This window comes from Stomoxys calcitrans, chromosome 4 (genome assembly GCF_963082655.1).
Source record: "Stomoxys calcitrans chromosome 4, idStoCalc2.1, whole genome shotgun sequence".
NCBI lineage: Eukaryota > Metazoa > Arthropoda > Insecta > Diptera > Muscidae > Stomoxys > Stomoxys calcitrans.
In genome coordinates, this window is record NC_081555.1 from 91182529 (window position 1) to 91204486 (window position 21958).

General features: G+C 41.1%; 1 protein-coding gene across 1 annotated transcript; it reads left to right on the forward strand.

Annotated features, from left to right (window-relative positions):
* The first annotated feature begins 2097 nt into the window (after positions 1-2097).
* On the forward strand, positions 2098-21560 carry LOC106082900 (fatty acid hydroxylase domain-containing protein 2). Its single transcript, XM_013245653.2, has 5 exons — positions 2098-3160; positions 10728-10801; positions 17391-17566; positions 20394-20848; positions 20907-21560. The coding sequence occupies exons 1-5, from the start codon at positions 2667-2669 to the stop codon at positions 21055-21057; spliced, it is 1350 nt and encodes a 449-aa protein (XP_013101107.2). The 5' UTR covers positions 2098-2666; the 3' UTR covers positions 21058-21560.
* Positions 21561-21958: the final 398 nt, after the last annotated feature.

Below are 21958 nucleotides of genomic sequence, written 5' to 3' on the forward strand. Positions count from 1 at the left end.
CTCAGGCGTTCGGCGTCATAGGTGGACATGCTAACCTCTGCGCCGTGGTGGTCTCCTTATAGGATGCCCTATTACCGAGGAACTCAAAGAAGCCCCCAGATCACACCGTGTATTACAGAAGGTCCCGGGAAAGCCGGGTTAACGCAGCCTAGAGGCCGTTTTTGGGGTTAATAATTCCTTGCGCCTCATGTAGCATACCGCCACACATGCAGTCTTTTGGAAATGCAAATTTGCCCCTGAACATTCCATTAGGAAAAAGGGTCAAACTTCCTATCCAACCTATATATGGTTAGGTTGAAAAGAGGGTGAGGATATTAATCCGCCCCATGCCACTATGGACAAACACATAAGCCATTAATCGGCTTGTTGTGCGCTCTAAATACTAAAAAGTAACCTCAAAAAAGACCATTTAAGTCAGGAATCGCGTGCTACATACAACTACTTATTAATTGTTTTAAATACCACGCCCTTTAGTTGGTTCATTTCTGTTTTGTCCCCACTTAAGTGCCGGTATCTGTTATACGCGAAACCCGTACAATGACTTAGGAAGTTTATTGACGGCAGTCCTTTGGTCTTCATTGCAAATTCGTCTGCTATTTCATTCCCCTTTAATCCGCAATGCCCCACACTCAAACGATGCGAATCGTTTATATCTGCCACTTCAATCATATCACTTGTCGCATCGAATTTACATAAGAGAGTTCGTAAACCTATGTGTCCTGCTATGATACCGAACGCGATACTGACCTCCTGCTTACTTCCTTTCAGCAAAAGACTAGTCTTCTAACGATCCGGATATCGCCATAGAATTTTCGACGTCCTACCGAACGTTGGGCCCGGACGGAATCTCTACATCGATGTTGAAGAATCAGGATTTATCTGGAGTTGAGTACCTTACGACTGTCCTCAACCTGAACACTGTTATTGTTCTTGATGTCTGGAAAATGGGCAGAGTGATCCCTCTACTGAAGCCTGGAAAGGACCTGAGTTTGGGGGAGTCGATCTCCTTCTCTCACGAGTAGCCAAGACGCTGGAGGGAATACTCCTTCCGAGCCCCGTAGGAGAATTTCCATTCGGCGAGCATCAACATGGATTTCGAAGACTGCATAGCACAACAACAGCTTTGTATGCCATCACCGCACACATTCGTTGTGGCTTCAACCAGCCCAGGTCATGTGATAGGACGATCCTCGTGGCACTAGACCTATCGAAGGCATTCGACACGGTCAGTCATGCCAAATTATTTAAGGACATCGCCAACACGTCCCTCCAGCCAGGCCTGAAACGCTTGGTCGCGAATTATCTGTGTGGTCGCCAGTCATTTGTGGAATTAAGGGATCGAAGGTCGAAGTACCGTAGAGTGAAAAAGGGAGTTTCCCAAGGCGAGGTGATATCTCCGGCACTGTTTAATTTATACCTGTCCTCCATTTCACCCCCTCTAGACGTCATAGAGATCATATCACATGCGGACGATTGCACGATCATGGCAACATGCCCCCCACCCATTGTTGACATCTGGAATAGATTGAACGCCTACCTCAACGAACTTGCCTCATATTTCGCTGTAATAAATCTGAAGATATCTGCCACCAAATCTTCAGCCACATTGTTCACCATATTGTTCACGTGAGGTGAAAACCAAGTCAAGTGAGGTGAATGTGATGATCAATAGAGAAATGATTCCGACCATCAAGTGTCCCAAAATACTTGGCATCACTAAATCATCTAAATCAAATAAAAAATCATCCTTTGTTGGGTCTTCGACCAATATATCGATGTGTTACAAACGGAATGGCGAAGTTAGTATACCCCCATCCTATAGTGGAGGGTATAAAAATATTCCCATTCGCAGTAAAGTGATATTCATTCTTGCGGGACGAAAGAAACTCAACAACTGAGAATTCAATGAACTCTTGTAACAGGAAATTTTCTCAAAGTGTTTAAAACACATGTTGGATTCCCCATTTAAGCTTTTCATTCCATAAAAAGCTTTGTAAGGCAAAGCTTTCACTAAGTCTCTAACAAAGAACGTAAACAACAAAGGATAATAACACTAAGGATAATAGGTGAGGCATTCATAACAAAAGTGACGTCTTTGAATGTGGGAGAAAACAGTTTTAAACAAAGCAAATCTCTAACACAGTTATACCAACATCGTATTCTATAAAAAAAAAATATTCACCAAAAAAATAAATTTTTAACACAACTGAAAAAGTGAAAAGTTAAGGGAGCAAAACAAACTCCCAACTTTTATTTACATTGAAAAATCAATAGCCTTTAAAAAGGAAAACTTATCATTCCTATTGCGAAAAAATATCCTCCATGTTAAGTAACAACTGGCAACAACATCGTAGTTAAGTAATAATTAATTAACCAGAATTGGTATAGAAACCAATGTGGAGGCAGTTAAAGCATAGTACAGCGCAAGAGGAATTTGAAATAATAAATACCACATCATTAAATGCCAAAGTTGAAGCGGAACTCTAAATTTTTTTAACTATTCCACCCCCACAAAACTCCCACCCACGATTTGGTGTGCACTCTATTGTGACGTCGAAAGACAGACCTACCTGGCAGGTGGCATAATAAATTGCGTTTCCGTTGCCTGGGGATACAATTGCTTGCATCTAGAGAGGAAACGGAAATAAAACAAATCCTTACAAATTATGGCCAGCACTGAAGCTAATTCGAAACAGCAACAGCAGCTATCAAGAATGCAACCATCATCGACAAACACAGCAACATCGAGTACTTCTTCGTTGGCCTCCTCAGCATCTTCGTCCAAATCGAATAATGGCAATAACAATATAGCGGCCAATGCTTTTCTCATGGAAGCCACAAATGGCTGCTCCATGGCATCACCTAGCAGCAATTCGGCTATACTACATCCGCCGCCTCCGCCGCCTTATCACTATGCAACAAATGATGGTAAACAATCTATGCCCATTCATATGCCTTCTTCACTTTTGGAATTGCCGAATGATAAAATTCTCATGGATAAAGCCAAACTTTTGGAAGCTGCCTCCCTGGATGAAGCCTTTGGTCCAGCCGTTATCAATGAGCCGCAAAAAAGACGCTGGCTTTCGTCGTTGCACAGTGTTATATTCATTATCACCTGTGCCCTGGCCATATTTATTGTCTTTAGAAATGTCTTAACTTGGTAAGTAAATTGATGGTGGAAAATTTGGGTGTTTTAAAATTTTAGAGTTTTTTTTGTGGTACGAGGTGGTGGTGAGGTCATTTGAGCAAAATCACTGTTAAAATGTTTGCTCTATTTATGGTCTAGAAAAAACTTTTTAAAAAAAAAAAAAACTGTTGTGACTTTTATGGGCCCAAAAGCTTAAATCGAGAGATCAATCTATATGGCAGCTATATCGAAATCTGGACCGATCTGAACCAAATTGCAAAATGTTGTCGAAGAACCTAACGCAGCTCAATGTTCCAAATTTCGGCGAAATCGGAAAATAAATGCGCCTTTTATGGGCCCAAAACCTTATATCGAGAGATCGGTCTATATGGCAGCTATATCAAAATCTGAACCGATCGGGGCCGAATTGAAGAGGACTGACGAAGGGCCTAACACAACTCACTGTCCCAAATGTCGGCGAAATCGCACAATAAATGCGCCTTTTATCGGCCCAAAACCTTATATCGAGAGATCGGTCTATATGGCAGCTATATCAAAATCTGAACCGATCGGGGCCGAATTGAAGAGGACTGACGAAGGGCCTAACACAACTCACTGTTCCAAATTTCGGCAACATCGGACAATACATGCGCCTTTAATGGGTCCAAAACCTTAAATCGATAGATCGGTCTATATGGCAGCTATATCCAAATCTGGACTGATCTATCCTGTATTGCAAAAGTATGTCGAGGGGCCTAACACAATTTACTGTCCCAAATTTCGGCGACATCGGAGAATAAATGAACATTTTATGGGCCCAAAACCTTATATCGAGAGATCGGTTTGTTTGGCAGCTATATCCAAATCTGGACCGATCTGGGCCAAATTGAAGAAGGTTGGCGACTGGCTCGACACAAATCACTGTCCCAAATTTCAGCAAAACTGGATAATAAAAGTAGCCGAAAGGCTTCGGGTTGACCAAGATTATTGACTGCAGTCCTCTAGCCTTCACCGGCAAATCGTCTGCCCTTTCATTCCCCCTTACTCCGTTATGGCTCGGCACCCAAACGATGCGGATTTTCCAATCCTCAGAGAAGGCGGTAATCTCCTTCTTACACTGCAAGACTGTTCGTGACTTTACCGTCCTGGTTGTTATTGCCCTTATGGCCATTTTACTGTCCGTAAAGATGTTCACACTCGACGTCCTCGCACCACACCACCTCACGCGATCGCACGCATCTCCGCCTGCAGGAAGTCTAAAACAGATCTCAGTCCTTGGGTTCTCAATGTAGACCGCCAGGCTCATTCTGTCTTCTAGCTTTGATCCGTCTATGTAACATGATCTTCTAGATGGCAATACTAGGGTACCGTCAAACCAAGACTGTGCCGCTGGCAGCAGTGCCTCGCACCCGACCTGAAGTGTCATTTCAAGTATCCGATTGGAAATGCCTTTTAATCTATTCGGGTTTCCTATTGTCGCCTCGATTATACCTCGATGGTATGAACTGCTCCCATCCTCAATCCATTGTCCCATCGCCTTAAGTCCCATAGCCGCAGATAATATGAGCTGCTGCCATCCTCAATTCATTCTCCCATCGCCTTAAGTCTCATAGTCGCAGTGGTTGCCTCATACTTAATCTGTATGTCAAAGGGTCGGATATCTAGAATAGTCCCAGTGCCCTAGTGGCCGTGGTTCTCATCATTCCGCCTATGCCAAGACAACATGTTCTCTGAACCCATTTATTATTGTACTTTTTCTCCATAGCAATCCAACTACTGAGGCGTAAGTAAGCATTGGTCTAATCACGCTCCTGTAGAGCCAGTGGACTATTCTCAGATGTAAGTCTCATTTCGAGCCTGCGGCCCGTCTACATAGTGCCCAACATCTGTGAGCCTTCTTAGTATGCTCTTGAATGTGACACTTCCAATTAAGTTTCCTATTCAAGATCACACCAAAGTATTTGACCTTGTCAGATATCGAAATCGTCTTATTGAGGAAACGTGGTGTCTTAAACTGGCCCACCTTCGTCTTCCCCGTGAACAGGCATGTTTCAGTCTTCTCTGGGTTAACATTGAGACCTATGGGTCCAGCTCGGTCATATGCCCTATGCAAGACACTTTCGGCCCTTCTGCATAGCTTGTTCGGATCCTTACCCTTTAGAAGTATTATAACATCGTCTGCGTAGTAGACGTGTTCAAATCCCTCCTCAGTCAGCATCTGTAGTAGGCCATTTTTTTTGGTCACCCATAGGAGTGGCGACAAAATGCCCCCCAGTGGCGTGCCTTGTGCTACTTTCCCCTTTTATATTTATGCCATGGAACGCACAATTTATCCACCTGTTCCTTAGCATATGGTTTATCCAGTCTCTAAGGACCGGATCCACCCGGTACTGGTGACTGGCGTAAATAAGTATTGATCTAATCTAGCTCCTGTAGAGCCAGTGGACTATCCTCGGATTCAGGGCCCTGGGATTTGAGCCTACGGTCCGTCTACATAGTGCCCAACATGTGAGACTCTCAGAATGTGACACTACCACTTAAGTTTCATATCCAAGATCACTCCTAAGTATTTGACCTTATCAGATATCGAAATAGTTTTATTGAGGAAACGTGGTGCGTCAAATTGGCCCACCTTCTTCCTCGTGAAGACCCGTCTAGACATTAGGTTTTTAACAACTAGTCTCTTCTTCTTTGATGTCCTTAAAGCCTCTGCAAAAGTAGTTATTGGAAACCTTCAGTTTGTCAGCATGTTTTTCGATTAGACAATGACTGAGACGTCTGTTCTAGCCAGTGACAGTAAGCGGCAGACCTCTTCAAGTCTAGATTAGGTAACATAGTTTTGGAATGCTCACAGCCCCCTCTTTGTGACCATCCATCATTCGTTGTCCCGTTGGCCTAGTCCTGGAAACTTAGCTTACATGTCGCTAGAGGCATCCATCCATTGGCGATTGCGAGCCCATGGGCTTGCATGGCATTAAATTCGCGTGTACGTACACAATACTGTGCAATAGTGTGTGTGTTTTACCCAACACTGTTTTAAGGTGATTGTGTATGAAGAAAGGAACGTTTCTTGACCATAAGCGTAAAAAATGCCTCTGGGTGGGCTAAGCAAAGTTTTATCCACCTGTCTCAGAAAGATAGGCTGGTTAGGCTAATGCTCTTAAGAGATACGAGTATACATTTGTAATCACATTCTCTTTTCCTAATTGCCTTTTTTTAAACAATTCAATTAAAAGACTTCATATGACTAAAAAACAGCAAAAAAACGTCCAAAACAAAGAAATTGCAAACAATAGATAGCGATTAATAGCGGCAGATAATCCGTATGGTAGATTTTGTAGATAAAAAACAAGTAAGAGCATGCTAAGTTCGGCTGAGCCGAATCTTATATACCTTCCACCATGGATCGTATTTGTCGAGTTCTATGCGCGGTATCTCTTTTTAGACAAACAAAGAATATTGAATAAGAACCGTTATGCTAATGGAGCTATATCAAGTTATAGTCCGATTCGGACCATAAATGAAAGCTGAACATTGTAGTCATTGTGTAATATTTCAGTTCATTTGGATAAAATTGCGCTTTGTAGGGGCTCAAGAAGCAAAATCGGGGGATAGGTTTATATGGGAGCTGTATCAAGCTATTGAACAATTCAGACCATATTAGAGACGTATGTTGAAGGTCATGAGAGAAGCCGTTGTAGGAAATTTCTGCTAAATCGGATGACAATTGGGCCCTCTAGAGGCTCAAGTCGAGATCCCAGATCGGTTTATATGGCAGCTATATCAGGTTATGAACCGATTTGAATCATACTGTCATGGGAGCTGTATCAAACTATTGATCGATTCAGACCATATTAGACACGTATGTTGAAGGTCATGAGAGAAACCGTTGTACAAAATGTCTTCCAAATCGGACTAGAATTGCGCCCTCTAGAGGTTAAGAAGTCAAGACACAAGATCGGTTTTATGGCAGTTATTCGGTTGCCCAAAAAGTAATTGTCGGTAATATAGTCGGCGTTGACAAATTTTTTCAACGGTTTGTGACTCTGTCTTTCTTCTGTCAGTTATCAGCTGTTACTTTTAGCTTGCTTTAGAAAAAAAGTGCGCGAAATTTTGTTTACATTTGTTTGTTTGGCGTCAATTTTAATATGGGTACCACATGTATTGAAAGAAATACATTTAACAAACCGAATCAACGCTTGTGATATGCACCTTAAACGCAATGAATTCGATCCGTTTTAAAAACGAATCATAACTTGAGATGACAAATGGATTGTTTACAACAACGTCAGTCGAAAACGATCATGGTCCAAGCATGGTGAACCAGCTCAAACCACTTCAAAGGCTGATATCCACCAAAAGAAGGTTATGCTGTCTGTTTGGTGGGATTGGAAGGGTGTGGTATATTTTGAGCTGCTTCCAAGGAACCAAACGATTAATTCGGATGTTTACTGTCAACAATTGGACAAATTGAATACAGCCATCAAGGTGAAGCGACTAGAATTGGTCAATCGTAAAGGACAACGCTAGATCGCACACACCAGGACAACGCTAGATCGCACACATCTTTGGTCACTCGCCAAAAACTGAGTGAGCTTGGCTGGGAACTTTTGATGCATCCACCATATAGTCCTGACCTTGCACCATCAGACTATCATTTATTTTGATCTTTGCAGAACTCCTTAAATGGTAAAACTTTCGGCAATGATGAGGCTATAAAATCGCACTTGGTTCAGTTTTTTGCAGATAAAGGCCAGAAGTTCTATGAGCGTGGAATACTAAATTTGCAAGGAAGATGGAAAAAGGTTATCGAACAAAATGGCAATTATATATTTGATTAAAGTTCACTCTAAGTTTTATTAAAAATGCATTTACTTTCTTTTAAAAAATCCGCAATTACTTTTTAGGCAACCCAATATATCAAAACATAGACCGATTTGAACCATACATAGGCGCAGTTGTTGGAAGTGATACCAAAACACCACGTGCAAAATTTCAGTCAAATCGGACGAGAATTGCGTCCTCTAGAGGCTCAAGTTGTCAAGACCCAAGATCGGTTTATATGGCAGCTTTTTCAAAACATGGACCGATTTGGCCCATTTACAATCCTAACCGACCTACACTAATAAAAAGTATTTGTGCAAAATTTCAAGCGGCTGGCTTTACTCGTTCGAAAGTTAGAATGCTTTCGACAGACAGACGGATGGACGGACAGACATGGCTAGATCGACTTAAAACGACATGACGATCAAGAATATATATACTTTATGGGGTCTCAGACACATATTTCGAGGTGTTACAAACAGAATGACGAAATTAGTATGCCCCCATCCCATGGTTGAGGGTATAACAAATGTTATACCCTGTATTATTGGACAGGAAATTGAACTTCAAATCCAATATTTTGGAAAAGGCAAGAAAGGCAAATCTTGCTCTATATAATAGAAAGAGGGGCATTTGCAAAAACTTGGGTGCTTAAACCGCATATCTTGCACTGGCTGTATACCACAGTTGTTAGACCTATAAAGCTATATTGTATTTTGATTTGGTGGACGGTGCTCCAAAAATCCACCTACTGTTTAGTACTCGACCGGATCCAATACCACAATTTCAAAAACGCCAGATTTCGAAGATGAGTGCACCGATTTAAGCGAAATTTGGAATGCCAACTTATGGTACCCCAAAAACACGAAATTGATATACACTTTTTGGGTCAAATAACCTGGGGGATGCCCCATCCCAAAACCCTGCCGGACGGACAATATGGGTATCAAATGAAAGGTATTTAAGAGTAGAATATGAACTTGGTATGCAAATTTCACGAAATTGGTATACAATTTTTGGGTCAAATAACCTGGGGGGGATGACCCATCCCAAAACCCTGCCAGACTGACATGTTTACCGGTTAGGACAATATGGATATCAAATGAAAGGTATTTAAGAGTAGAATACGAACTTGGTATACAAATTTCGGCTAAAGTGTTCGTGGGGGTCCCCCACCCCCAACAACACTCTTTCACCGCTTTGGGCAATAATGGGTATCTAATTAAAAGTAGAGTACAAATCTGACATACAAATTTATTCCTTGGTGTCTGAGGGGCCTCCTCACCCCCCAAAAGCCCCCCGCAGGGCATATTTACCAATTGGGACAATATGGAACAATTTAAAATACACCTTTTCTGGGTGTTTGGCCACAGACATATCACTGGGAATTGTAGAGAAGACGAGTTTGCAAGACTAGGAACAATTTTTCTAATTCCATGAGGAACTTGAATATGTGGGTATGACTCCAGCGACATATATACAAGCTAGTTAATCGGGATAAGGCTTGCAAACTGATGACAGATGGTCACGAATTGAGGGATAAGCTTGATTTAAAAACAAAAGGGGGAATTTTTTATCAAATTATCTCTGAAGACAAAATTTTCATCAAATTTTCTCTGAAGACAAAATTTCCATGAAATTTTCTCTAAGGCCCAGTATGCTGTGATCATTTTTTGCACCACGCAATGGAGTTATTTCTACATAATAACGTTTAATATTGAAAAATGTCTACTTTATCAGCAGTCAGATTTCACCATGTGCGTGCTACCGTAAATTACGCTAGAGCTACGTACCGGGCTTAAAACAGGTTTGGACAATGTTTTTTTTCCTCTGAACCACCCTGTGTTGGTGAGAAGTCAATCAGGCACTTTTGTCATGTTTAAAGTTCAAATCTTTTCGAAAATGTTTGGACACTTTGAGTATAATTTCCTTTACTCTATGAGCTTAAATATCAAATAATTTAAATTTGTATAATTAACCTATCATTCATTCTCGTCTTGCGATTTTTAACTTGCAACTCAACGAGTTTAGTGGTGCACATTCATTGATTTTCTCTTCTACATTTCATGCCAATGACTTTGGGACTCAAGCGGCAAAGCATAAAGGCACAAACTGCTCTCGCTAGTATCCAGTTCTTGGCCTCTGAGCCGCCTCAAAATTAGCCAAACTACAGTAATGAGACGACGTCATCGACCCGGAGAGATTCGCCAAATATACATTCGCATTGACAACGACTACCACTTAACCACTCATGTAGATAGAAAGTCAATTTCTTTGTGCCGATTGAAATACAAAAAACATTTTGTGGCGCATTTCAGTCTTTGCGAAGTGATCTAAGCGAACGGTGGAGAAACATATTTGGACGGGCTGGCACAAAATCAAAAACCACAACAAAATAAATGAATAAAAACAAGCGATCAAATAATTGTCGCATATAGATGTGAATTAAGAATATTTAAAAAGTGTATAGAAAGTGATTTTATAAAAAAAGTGAAACACCCCGTCATCATCACCACCTCAGTAGTATCAACTCTGCGGACATGAGTTTACGTTATATAAACAAAATATTTGAATAAACAAAAAAAAAATCAACAGCCATAACAATAACAAGAGAACAAATAAATTGTTCAATTGTTTGTTTACTTACAATACGAATACACACCGATACACTCTTACATTACACTCACTCACTTAAACCCCCCCCCCCCCCCCCCCCAACAGACACACAACCTATGGAAAAGTTAATAATCAACTACTCTCCCTTGATTCCCGCCAGGCATTTGCAAAGCTTCTGGGGAGCATCGGGCGATTTTTGGCAAGCGCAATGGGACAAATTCATCGATATTACAGGTAAGTGGTCATAGTGGTGCCTCATATTTCGGCTATATTTTGCCGCTTCCCCTTTTGTGTTTACTTTCTTTGTGTGCATGTTGCAACAGGTGGAGAAGCGAAACGAATGCTTTGTTATCGCGATTAGTAAATCCAAACATATGAGCCAATCCCGATTAGTAATAAATCGTAGCAAGAGTCAGCTGAGTGTTGTAAATTTCAATAAATTTCAGGTGTATAGACAATGAACTTCAATCAGATGCAATAAAAAGTTACAGCATATGGGCAACTTTACTGTTAAATATAAATATTTTTTTATATGTATATATTACAAAAATAATATAACCAATGGTAAAAAGTTCAACGTAAGCATAAGGCAACCACAAGCTCTCTGCATCTAAAAGTACGTTTACATTGGCCACTAAATCCGGATATATGGCCTTTCCGTCATTTAAGTGGTAAATCATGTGTTTTTTTGCATGTTTTACCATACAACAAAAAATCCAATTTTCTCTGGATTTATTTTTAAATCCCAAATAAACCCGATTTAATGGCTGACCATCGCTACATTAGGTTTAGAATAGCACGGCCAGCGCCGAATCCGATAAGCTTCCGGAACAACTGGACAAAATTCGGAAGGCTACTCAGAAGAAGACTTGGGCAAGATTATGTAGATTTTCCAAGCATAGAAGAGATTGACGAAAATGTCAACAGGATTACGACTGCACTGGTGGGATCCTTCGAAGACAGTTGTCATCTTCGAGAAAGGAAATCAGCTCAAGAAAAACCCTGGGAGACCGGGGAGATTCGCAATGTTGGGAAAGAGGTCCGCAGACTTTTTAACAGAGCACGTCGTAAAAAAGCGGAAGTTTATTGGGATGTGTATTACACACGGCTCAAGGAATACAATAAGATTACCAGAGCGGCAAAACGTGCCTCCTGGAAGCTTTTCTGCGAACAGGTCGATAGCGTTAATGACGCCGCCAAGATAAAAAAGTTTCTCTCAAAAACCCATGTACAAACTGAAACTTTAGTAGACGATATGGGAGTGAGAGCAGAGACAACGGAGGACATGTTGAGGCTTTTGATGAAAACCCATTTTCCACAATATACGACGGGACTCACGGAGACACCGGAATTTTGGAATAATGATGTTGATCGAAGGTTTATAATAACGGAATTTATGGTAAAGGGATCCTTGAGGAGCTTCAAACCATTTAAGTCACCCGGACCTGATGGAATATTTCCGGCGTTATATTCCATCAGGTCCGGGTGGCAGACTATCTGGCGCTTCGTCTGGCCAAAATTTTCACTGCGTGCCTAGGACTTTCATATACTATACTTGCAGGAGACAAGGGGGGTGTTTATACCCAAGCCCGGCAAAGCATGTTGTGCGAAACCAAAGGCCTACAGACTCATAAAGAGTAAAGAGACATCCAGCGAACTGCTCAAATACAAACAGCATGCCTTTGTCAAAGGAAGGTCGGTGGAGACTGCCCTGCACGAGGTTGTGCATTAAAAAGGAAAATCTTTCGATGCCAAAACGTACACACTGGCGGTATGCATTGACATCGAGGGGGCTTTTAACAATGTGCGGAGCGACACACTGATCCAATCCTTCGACCAGTACCGGGTGGACCCAGTCCTTAGAGACTGGATAAACCATATGCTAAGGAACAGTGGGATAAATTGTGTGTTCAATAGCATATATATTGGGTTGCCCAAAAAGTAATTGCGGATTTTTTAAAAGAAAGTAAATGCATTTTTAATAAAACTTAGAATACTTTAATCAAATATACTTTTTTTACACTTTTTTCTAAAGCAAGCTAAAAGTAACAGCTGATAACTGACAGAAGAAAGAATGCAATCACAGAGTCACAAGCTGTGAAAAAATTTGTCAACGCCGACTATATGAAAAATCCGCAATTACTTTTTGGGCAACCCAATATAAGGGAGAAAGTGGCACAGGGCACGCCACAGGGGGGAATTTTATCGCCACTCCTATGGGTGACCACCATAAATGACCTATTACGGATGCTGACTGCGGAGGGATTCGAACCCGTTGTTATAATACTTCTAAGGGGTAAGGATCCGAACGAGCTATGCAGAAGGGCCGAAAGGGTCTTGCATATGACATATGACTGGGCTTGACCCAGAGGTCTCAATGTTAACCCAGAGAAGACTGGCACATGCCTGTTCACGAGGAAGACGAATGTGGGCCAATTTAACACACCATGTTTCCTCGATAAGACGATTTCGATATCTTACAAGGTCAAATACTTAGGTGTAATCTTGGACGGAAAAGGTGAGAAGGCTCACAGATGTTGGGCACTATGTAGACGAGCCGTAGGCTCGAAATGGGGCCTTAATCTGAGGATAGTCCTCTGGCTCTACAGGAGCGTGGTTAGACCAATACTTACTTACGGTGGTGCAACATAAGGACCATACAATAAGTTCAGAGAACATGTTGTCTTGGCATAGGCGGAGCGATGAGGACCGCGCCCACTAGGGCACTGGAGACTATTCTAGATATCCGACCCATTAACATACAGATTAAGTGTGAGGCAGCCACTATGGCTATGAGACTTAAGGCGATGGGAGAATGGATTGAGGATGGGAGCAACTATAATCGAGGCGACGATAGGAAACCTGGAAGGAAGGGAAGAGGTTTCCGATCGGATACCTGAGATGAACTTTGAAGTCGCGTGCGAGGCACTGCTGCCATCGGTACAGTCCTGGATTGACGGAACCCTAGTATTGCCATCTGGAAGATCATGTTGGGTGTTTACATTGAGAACCCAGGGACTGAGATCTGTTTTAGACTGCTTGACCATAATACGGTCCTGCAGGCGGAGATCCGAGCGATCACGTAATGTGTGAAGTGGTGTGGTGCTGACGCAAGGACGTCGAGTGTGAATATCTTTACCGACGGTAAAGTTGCCATAATGGCAATAACAACCAGGATAATGAGATCACGAACAGTCTTGCAGTGTAAGGAGACTAATGCCTTCTCTGAGGATGGAAAAATCCGCATCGTTTGGGTGGCGGGCCATATCGGAGTAAGGGGAAATGAAAGGGCAGACGATTTGGCGATGAAAGCCAGAGCAATGTCATCAATACACTTGGTTAACCCGAAGCCTTTCGGGTCGACGCAGTCCGAGTTAAGGCAGTGGGCGACGAATGCGCATGCAACATTGTGGAACAGTGAAACGGTTGGTAGGACGGCGAAAATCCTATGGGGGGATCCAGATCGTGAGAAGACGAAATGAAGCAAGGAGGAGGTCAGTATAGCTATTGGTATTATAACGGGACACATAGGTCTACGAGCTAACTTATGTTAAACCGATGCGGCAAGTGACAGCAGTGTAGGGCATGCGGGGAAGGTGATGAGACGTTGGAGCATTTCCTTTGTCATTGTCCGGCTTTCGCGTCTAACAGATACCGGCACTTAGGTGGAGACACAATACCAGACATAAACCAATTAAGGATTTTGTAAGTAGCACGGAATTCCCACGGGGTAAAAGTGGTCGCGTATGCTAATGACTTGGCAATTGATTTTAGGGGAAAATTTCCCAGCACTCAAAGAGTTATACTTTAGGAAGCTCTACGTACAACAGCGAAGTGGGCTTTTGAAATTGTCTAGGTGTAAATCCGTGCAAGACAGAAGTATTTCCTTTCAGCAGGAGATACAAGTTGCCTATAGTGGCACCTGTCTCCTTGAGAGGAAAGAATGTTCCATTTACAGAAAGCGCAAAATACCTGGGTGTTTTGCTGGACAGGAAATTGAACTTCAAATCAAACACTTCAGAAAGGGCAAGAAAGGCAACTTTTGCCCTATACACCTGCAAGAGAGCCATTGACAAAATTTGGGTGTTTAGACTGCGTCATGCGCTGGGTATATACTACGGTTGTCAGACCTATAATGTTATATGGTGTTGTGGTCTGGTGGACGGCGATTCAAAAGTCCATCTACTGCTCAATACTTACACGGATCCAAAGTATGGCTTGGTTGTGCATCACAGCCGAACTGAGGACGACACCATCTGATGCACTGAATTTAATGAGACATCTTTTGCCTCTGGACATTGTGGCTAGACAAATTGCTGCGACCACTGCCGTGAGGCTAAGGAGCTTTCTCTTTAATCATGGGGCGGCTTTAGGCAATGTGTTATCCTTGATACAAAGTCCGATGTTCCAGGCAATGTGGATTACACCCTACCTGAGCCGCTTTTTGACAAAAGGAACTGTACAACTATTCCTGATAGAAGCAATTGGAGCTACGATATCCGTGGTAATAGAAGTTACATAGACTTCTAAACGGATGGTTCCAAACTAGACGACCAGGTGGGTTTTGGGGTGTACTCTAAAGATCTAGAACTGGTCATATCGAAAAGGTTACCCGACCACTGCAGTGTGTATCAAGCGGAGATCCTTGCAATTAAGAAAGTGGTGGAATGGCTAAGATATAATGTCACAACGACGATTGGCATAAATATCTTCTCAGACAGCCATTAAATTCTGGAGAACGTATTTCTGAACACAAAAACCGCTCTTGACTGTCGCAGATCCCTCAACGAGATGGGTGAACAGTTCAAAATTCACCTGTTGTGGGTACCGGACTCCAGAGATATCCCAGGGAATTGTAAAGCGGGCGAGCTTATGAGACTAGGAACTACCTTACACATTTCACGGAAACTGGAATCTGTGGATATGCCTCTAGCGACATGTAAGCTAAGTTTACAGGACCCGGCCAGAGGGAAATCGAATAATAGATGATCACAAAGAGCGGGCTATGAGCATTTTAAAGCTATGTGGTCTAATATATACTTGAAGAGATCTACCGCTTTGCTGTCATTGGCTAGAACAGATGTCTCCGATACGGATCATACTTCGCATGATTGTTGAAAGCCGTAACTCAAGCCTTTGTTCTAAATTTTAGCCAAATCGGATAAAAATTGAGGCTTTTATGGGCTCAAGAAGTCATATCGAAAATCGGTTTATATGGGGGCTATATATGTTTATAGGCCGATTCGGATCATCAAGCCTTTGTTCCAAATTTCAGCGAAATCGGATGAAAATCGAGGCTTCCAAGGGCTCAAGAAGTCAAATCCTGGGATCGGTTTATATGGGCTCAACATCTGTTAATAGACCGATTCGGATCATACTTGGCATGGATGTTGAAAGTCGTAACTCAAGTCTTTGTTCGAAATTATAGCCAACTCGAATGAAAAATTGAGGTTTCTAAGGGCTCGAGGGCTATATATGTATATAGATTGATTCGGATCATACATGGATGTTGGAAGTCATTGCTCAAGTCTTTTGTTCTAAATTTCACCTTAACCATATCCAAATCTGAACCGATATGGCCATTTGTAACTCCCAACGACCTACATCAATAACAAGTATTTGTGCAAAATTTCAGGCGGCTAGCTTTGAGCGTTCGGCCACTATCGTCATTTCGACAGACGGACATGGCAAAATCGACTCAGAATGTCGAGAAAATACAGAATGCTGAGGTGTTACAAACGGAACGACTAGATTAGTACACCTCCATCCTATAGTGATGGGTATAAAAATGCAACTGTTATCCAGAAATTTGTATTGATGTGTGTGATATATAAACGGACTAGATTTAGTTAAATCCAAGCCATTAAATTTTCAATGTAAACGTGCCGTAACTCTGTCGTTGGCTAAAGCCTTTTGCTTGATTCCACGATGTATGAGTTAATTCCAGCCATCTTTACGCATAACGAATTCATGGGTTCCTCGGGCTTCCCCATCTTTGATGTCCTTGGAAGTTCCTGTCTAAAACATTTCTTGCTATACCATCATGTGGTGGGCGTAGCAAATGACCCAACAAAGTCCATTATCTCTTCTCTATACATCGATAGGGGTAATATTTGTTCTCATTTGAAATTCTTCTTTTGAAATTCGATTTGGCCAGAAAATTATTCGACTTTTTAATCATTGAAAGTCGACTTCGACTTTTCGAGTTTTTTAAACACAAAAGTCGACTAATCGATTATTTGAAAGTCGACATTGAGATCCCTACTCTTGGATTTTGGGAAAAAAAAAAGTTGGATATCATCTCACGGTAGCGCTCACCATTCACAGTTATGTTACGATTCGCATCATCTTTAAAGAAGTACGGTCCAATGATGCCACCTGCCCATAAACCGCACCAAACTATGACTTCTTCTGGATGCGTTGGTAGCTTCGTCAATCAATGAAAGAAGCGCGCGATTAGCTTTTTTAACAGAGCACGCATTTTGATAATAAAATTCAATAATTTGCAAGCGTTTGTCGTTTGCAAGACGATTCATGGTTAAATTATAGACCAAACTGAAGATGTTTGACAGTGAAATAAAACAAGAAACGTGCGTGAGTTGATTAAACCAGTTTTGCCATATTTACATTCGAGGTGGTGGGTATACAAAATTCGGCCCGGCCCAAAAAAAAATTCATTTTTATCTGTTTTATATGTAAGTTTTGTCGAAATTTGATTAGCATGGCAAATTTTCTTAAATTTTCTCAACTTTTACACGCTATTTCTTCGATTTATCCCTTCATTAAAAATTTTTTGTAAAAATGTTTTCATTTTCTTTTTTAGGTGATGATCCTTTCATGTTCTGGGTATTCGGAACGAATATCTTTACCATGTTGGTGTACTGGTTGGTCGGCGGTATCTACACCTTCATGGACATAACAAATTGCCCGGCCTTTTTGCGAAAATACAAAATTCAACCGGGTACAAATGAGCCAGTGGAGCGAGCAAAGCTATTAAAGGTAAATCTTTTTTTGATTTCTGTTTGTATTTGATTGTCCGGATTATACTGAAAGTACTTATGTCATCATTACCATTATAATTTTTTGGCTTTTCCATAATTGCTTTCCACAATCCGTAGAAGATCTGTAGTCACATTTGCATGTGGGGCGGCGATCCTCGTCAAGCTTCTGTAGGTGAGCAAGCTCGTTCCGGTCTAAAGGACCGATCGCCGTGGAAACAGGGTGGCCATTGGTTATTTAAAGGCGCCAATAAGTCGCCTTGTCATATCAAGCATTATAGGCATTCGGATTTTTGCAAGAGCCGTCGCCGCCCGGTCTCTCACTGAGACTTTCCGCTCGATATTGCTACTGCCGTTTCTGCTACTCGTATGGAGCATTCCACTATCCACAACCTGTGGATGCGACCCGTAGCTTACAGCTAAGCTTCTCGTGACAGCAATGAACATAGATCGGATCTCAAAGTTCCAGCCTGTGTGGTGGTCACAGCTATCCCGTGTCGAGTAGAAGTAGTATTTTGTTTTAAAAAGGGACTTGGGATTATGATGTCCGAAACATGTGTGCGAAACATTCACATAGTGCTGCAGCAGGTACCAATTGTTACTTGTTGTATGCATTAAACCAAGGCGGATTTAAAAAGGTGATCTAACGCGTACAGCTGTTAACAGCCGGCCAGGTTTGACGGCACTAAGATGTCAGATTTTTGTTTGCATTCCCTTTGTTGTCATCTTCTTTCTCGCATATTCTCTGCTCATGTACGCGTACGAATACACACACGAGCACAAATTTCTTTGTTTGTGTTGGCAAAACGTCGATCAGCTTGATGGCAAGATGGCGAATTGCACCATATGATTTGGGGTTGTTGTACAAATGTGACCACCTTTAATTGTTTGCCATGGCATTAAACCAACAATTTATAATTTCTAATATCATTCCTTGTTTTGCATCCGCTAGGCTTGATCTCCGAATTTCATGTTTATATCTTTAACATTGAGTTACATTGCCAGGTTAGTATTTGCCTTTCTCGGTAAATATATGGCCTTAGGAAGGCCAGAATTACCGCTTAAAAATATCAGAAGTAGAATAGACACATGTGTCCCATTTATGTTATTAGGTACTTGAGAAAAAATATAAAAAGACGGTAGAGGCATCCCTTGTCAAACTTTTAGAAGATGTAAGGTATTTCTCTTGGACCCTTCTTTTTAGAAGACATACAATCTTTCTATAAGCCTTCATGTGCACCAAGTATGGTCAGAGTCGATTTAGCTCGGATTTAACTACTTCAGCTGTTGCAGATCGAAATTTTTATCCGAATACTTAAAAAAATTGTTAAGTAAAGTTCAATTCAAATTTTTTACGCCCTACATCACCACTTTAGTTCGGGGTATTATAACTTCGTGCATTTGTTTGCAACGCTAAGAAGGAAAAGAACTAGAACTTCATTCGATTTAGTTATGTTCGTCTGTCTTTCCATGTATTCTTGTAATCAAGTTTCAGTTCGTATTTGTTGTCTGACTGTCATAAAATTTGGCACAAGTCACGTTTTTGGTCCAAGGGATTGTAAATGGGCTATATCGGTACTTGTTTTTATATAGCTGCCATATAAACCGATCTTGGATCTTGACTTCTTGAGCCACTAGAGGGCACAATTCTTATCCGATGAGGTGTTTTGTTATGACTTCCAACAACTGTGCCCAGTATGGTTGATATCGGTCCATAACCTGATATAGCTGTCATATAAACTTATCTGGGGTCTTGACTTCTTGAGCGTCTAGAGGGCGCAATTCGTATCCGATTTGGCTGAAATTTTGCACGACGTGTTAAGTTATGACTTCCAACAACTGTGCTAAGCATGGTTTAAACCGGTCCAAACCGATCTTGAATCTTGACTTCTTGAGCCACTAGATGGCGTAATAATTTCCGATTTGGCTGAAATTTAGCACGACGTGTTTCGTTATGACTTCCAATAACTAAGTATGGTTCAAATCGGTCCAAAACCTGATATAGCTGCCATATAAACCGATCTGGGAACTTGACTTCTTGAGCCTCTAGAGGGCGCAATTATTATCCGATTTGGCTGAAATTTAGCATGAGCTGTTTTGTTATGACTCTCATCAACTGTGCTGAGTATGATTCCAATCAGTCCATAACCTGATGTAGCTTCCATACAAACCGATTTTGGATATTGAGTTCTTGAGCCACTAGAGGGCGCAATTATTATCCGATTTGGCTGAGATTTCGCATGACATGTTTTGTTATGACTTCTAACAACTGTGCCAAGTATAGTCCAAATCGGTCTATAACCAGATATAGCTGCTATATAAACCGATCTGGGAACTTAACTTCTTGAGCCTCTAGGGGGCCCAATTATTATCCAATGTGGCTGGTTTTTTGTACAACGGCTTCTCCCATCCGAATGATTCTATTGCCTGATACAGCTCCCGTATAAACCGATCTCTCTATTTTATTTCTTGAGCTCCTTAAGGGCGCAATTCTTAATCGAATTGGCCGAAATTTAACGCAATGACTTCTATTATGGTCTCCATGATCATGGAATCGGACCATAACTTGATATAGCTCCAATAATATAGCAATTCTTTTCTTTTAACCTTTATTTGCCTAAAAAAAGATATCGGGAAAAGAACTCGACAAATGCAATCTGTGGTGGAGAGTATATAAGATTCGAACTTAGCACTCATTTACTTGTTTTTTTTTGTTTTAATTTTTCATTACAATCCAATATCCACATATGCATCATATTTGTGTGTTGCCTTGCGCAATTTCTATTTTTTTTTTAATATATACACCATTGTTTGCTGCCTCTTTACAGGTCATTTCCAAAGTAGTGACTAACCAAGTATGTGTCGGTGTGCCCATAGCATTTATCTCCTACAAACTGATGCAGCTGAGGGGTTTAACCTCAATCCGCGAATTGCCCACATTCCATTGGGTTTGTGTTGAGTTGACCGTGTGCATTCTGATGGAAGAACTGGGATTCTATTACTCACATCGTCTGCTGCACCACAAGAACATCTACAAGTTCATACACAAACAACACCATGAATGGACAGCCCCCATAGCGGTTACGGCCCTGTATTGCCACCCCATCGAACATATATTCAGTAATTTGTTGCCGCCCTTCTTGGGGGTATTTATAATGGGCAGTCATGTGGCCACGGCTTGGATGTGGTTTGCCTTGGCCATACTATCAACATTGAATGCTCATTCCGGATATCATTTGCCATTCTTTCCCAGTCCGGAGGCCCATGATTTTCATCACTTAAAGTATGGTGCATGCAAAACACTGAAAAAAAGCTAAGTTTTTTTTAAATTCCCATTACAGATTCAACAATTGCTTTGGAGTCTTGGGTGTTTTGGATCGTTTGCATGGCACCGACAGTCTGTTTAGGGCCTCAAAATCCTATGCCCGTCATTTGATGATGTTAAGCTTTGTACCACCGCGTGAAGCTTTTCCCGACTCGACCATGAAATGAATGACCATACACGCTCACACACAAAAATGGGATATGCAAAGAAAAGCTTTAACATATGATTTCTCTGGTTTATTTTTTTTCCTATGTTAGTCCTTAAGTCTACTAAATGTACTCGTAAACGATGTAGGGCCGTTAATTTTTGATAGAATTCCACCTACAGCACTACTATAGCAAGCCTTCGGGAATAACAAGACGAAGATCGACACTTATCAAAAACTCTAAGCACTAAAGGGAGTGTGTGTGATAGATAGCTTGACTTAGTTTCACTTAGGTTTAATGAAAAAAAAACTGAACAACTCCTCACACTGAACAGAAAAAGTATTTTATATATAAAACCAAAAACTATGTAATAGAAAAAGACCTACGAAATTGAAAAACAAAAAAACTAAATGCATACTCCTGCATTTGTCAGTTTGTATTCCTGATTAAGATACATACACTTATATGAATGCATGTAGGATGAAAGTAAATAAAAATAAATTATATAAATTTTTAAACAAAAATTGTTCCTTTTAACTCTGCCTAAAACACTCAAGGACCTCTACAATGGATCGAATAGGTGGTCAAGTTCTATGAACGAATTTTAAACTATAAATACAACTAAAACAATACTAGGGTTGCCCAAAAAGTAATTGCGGATTTTTTAAAAGAAAGTAAATGCATTTTTAATAAAACTTAGAATGAACTTTAATCAAATATACTTTTTTACACTTTTTTTCTAAAGGAAGCTAAAAGTAACAGCTGATAACTGACAGATGAAAGAATGCGATTACAGAGTCACAAGCTGTGAAAAAATTTGTCAACGCCGACTATATGAAAAATCCGCAATTACTTTTTGGGCAGCCCAATACTTCAGTTATTGTTGAAATTCTTTTTATACCCTACACCATAGGATGGGGGT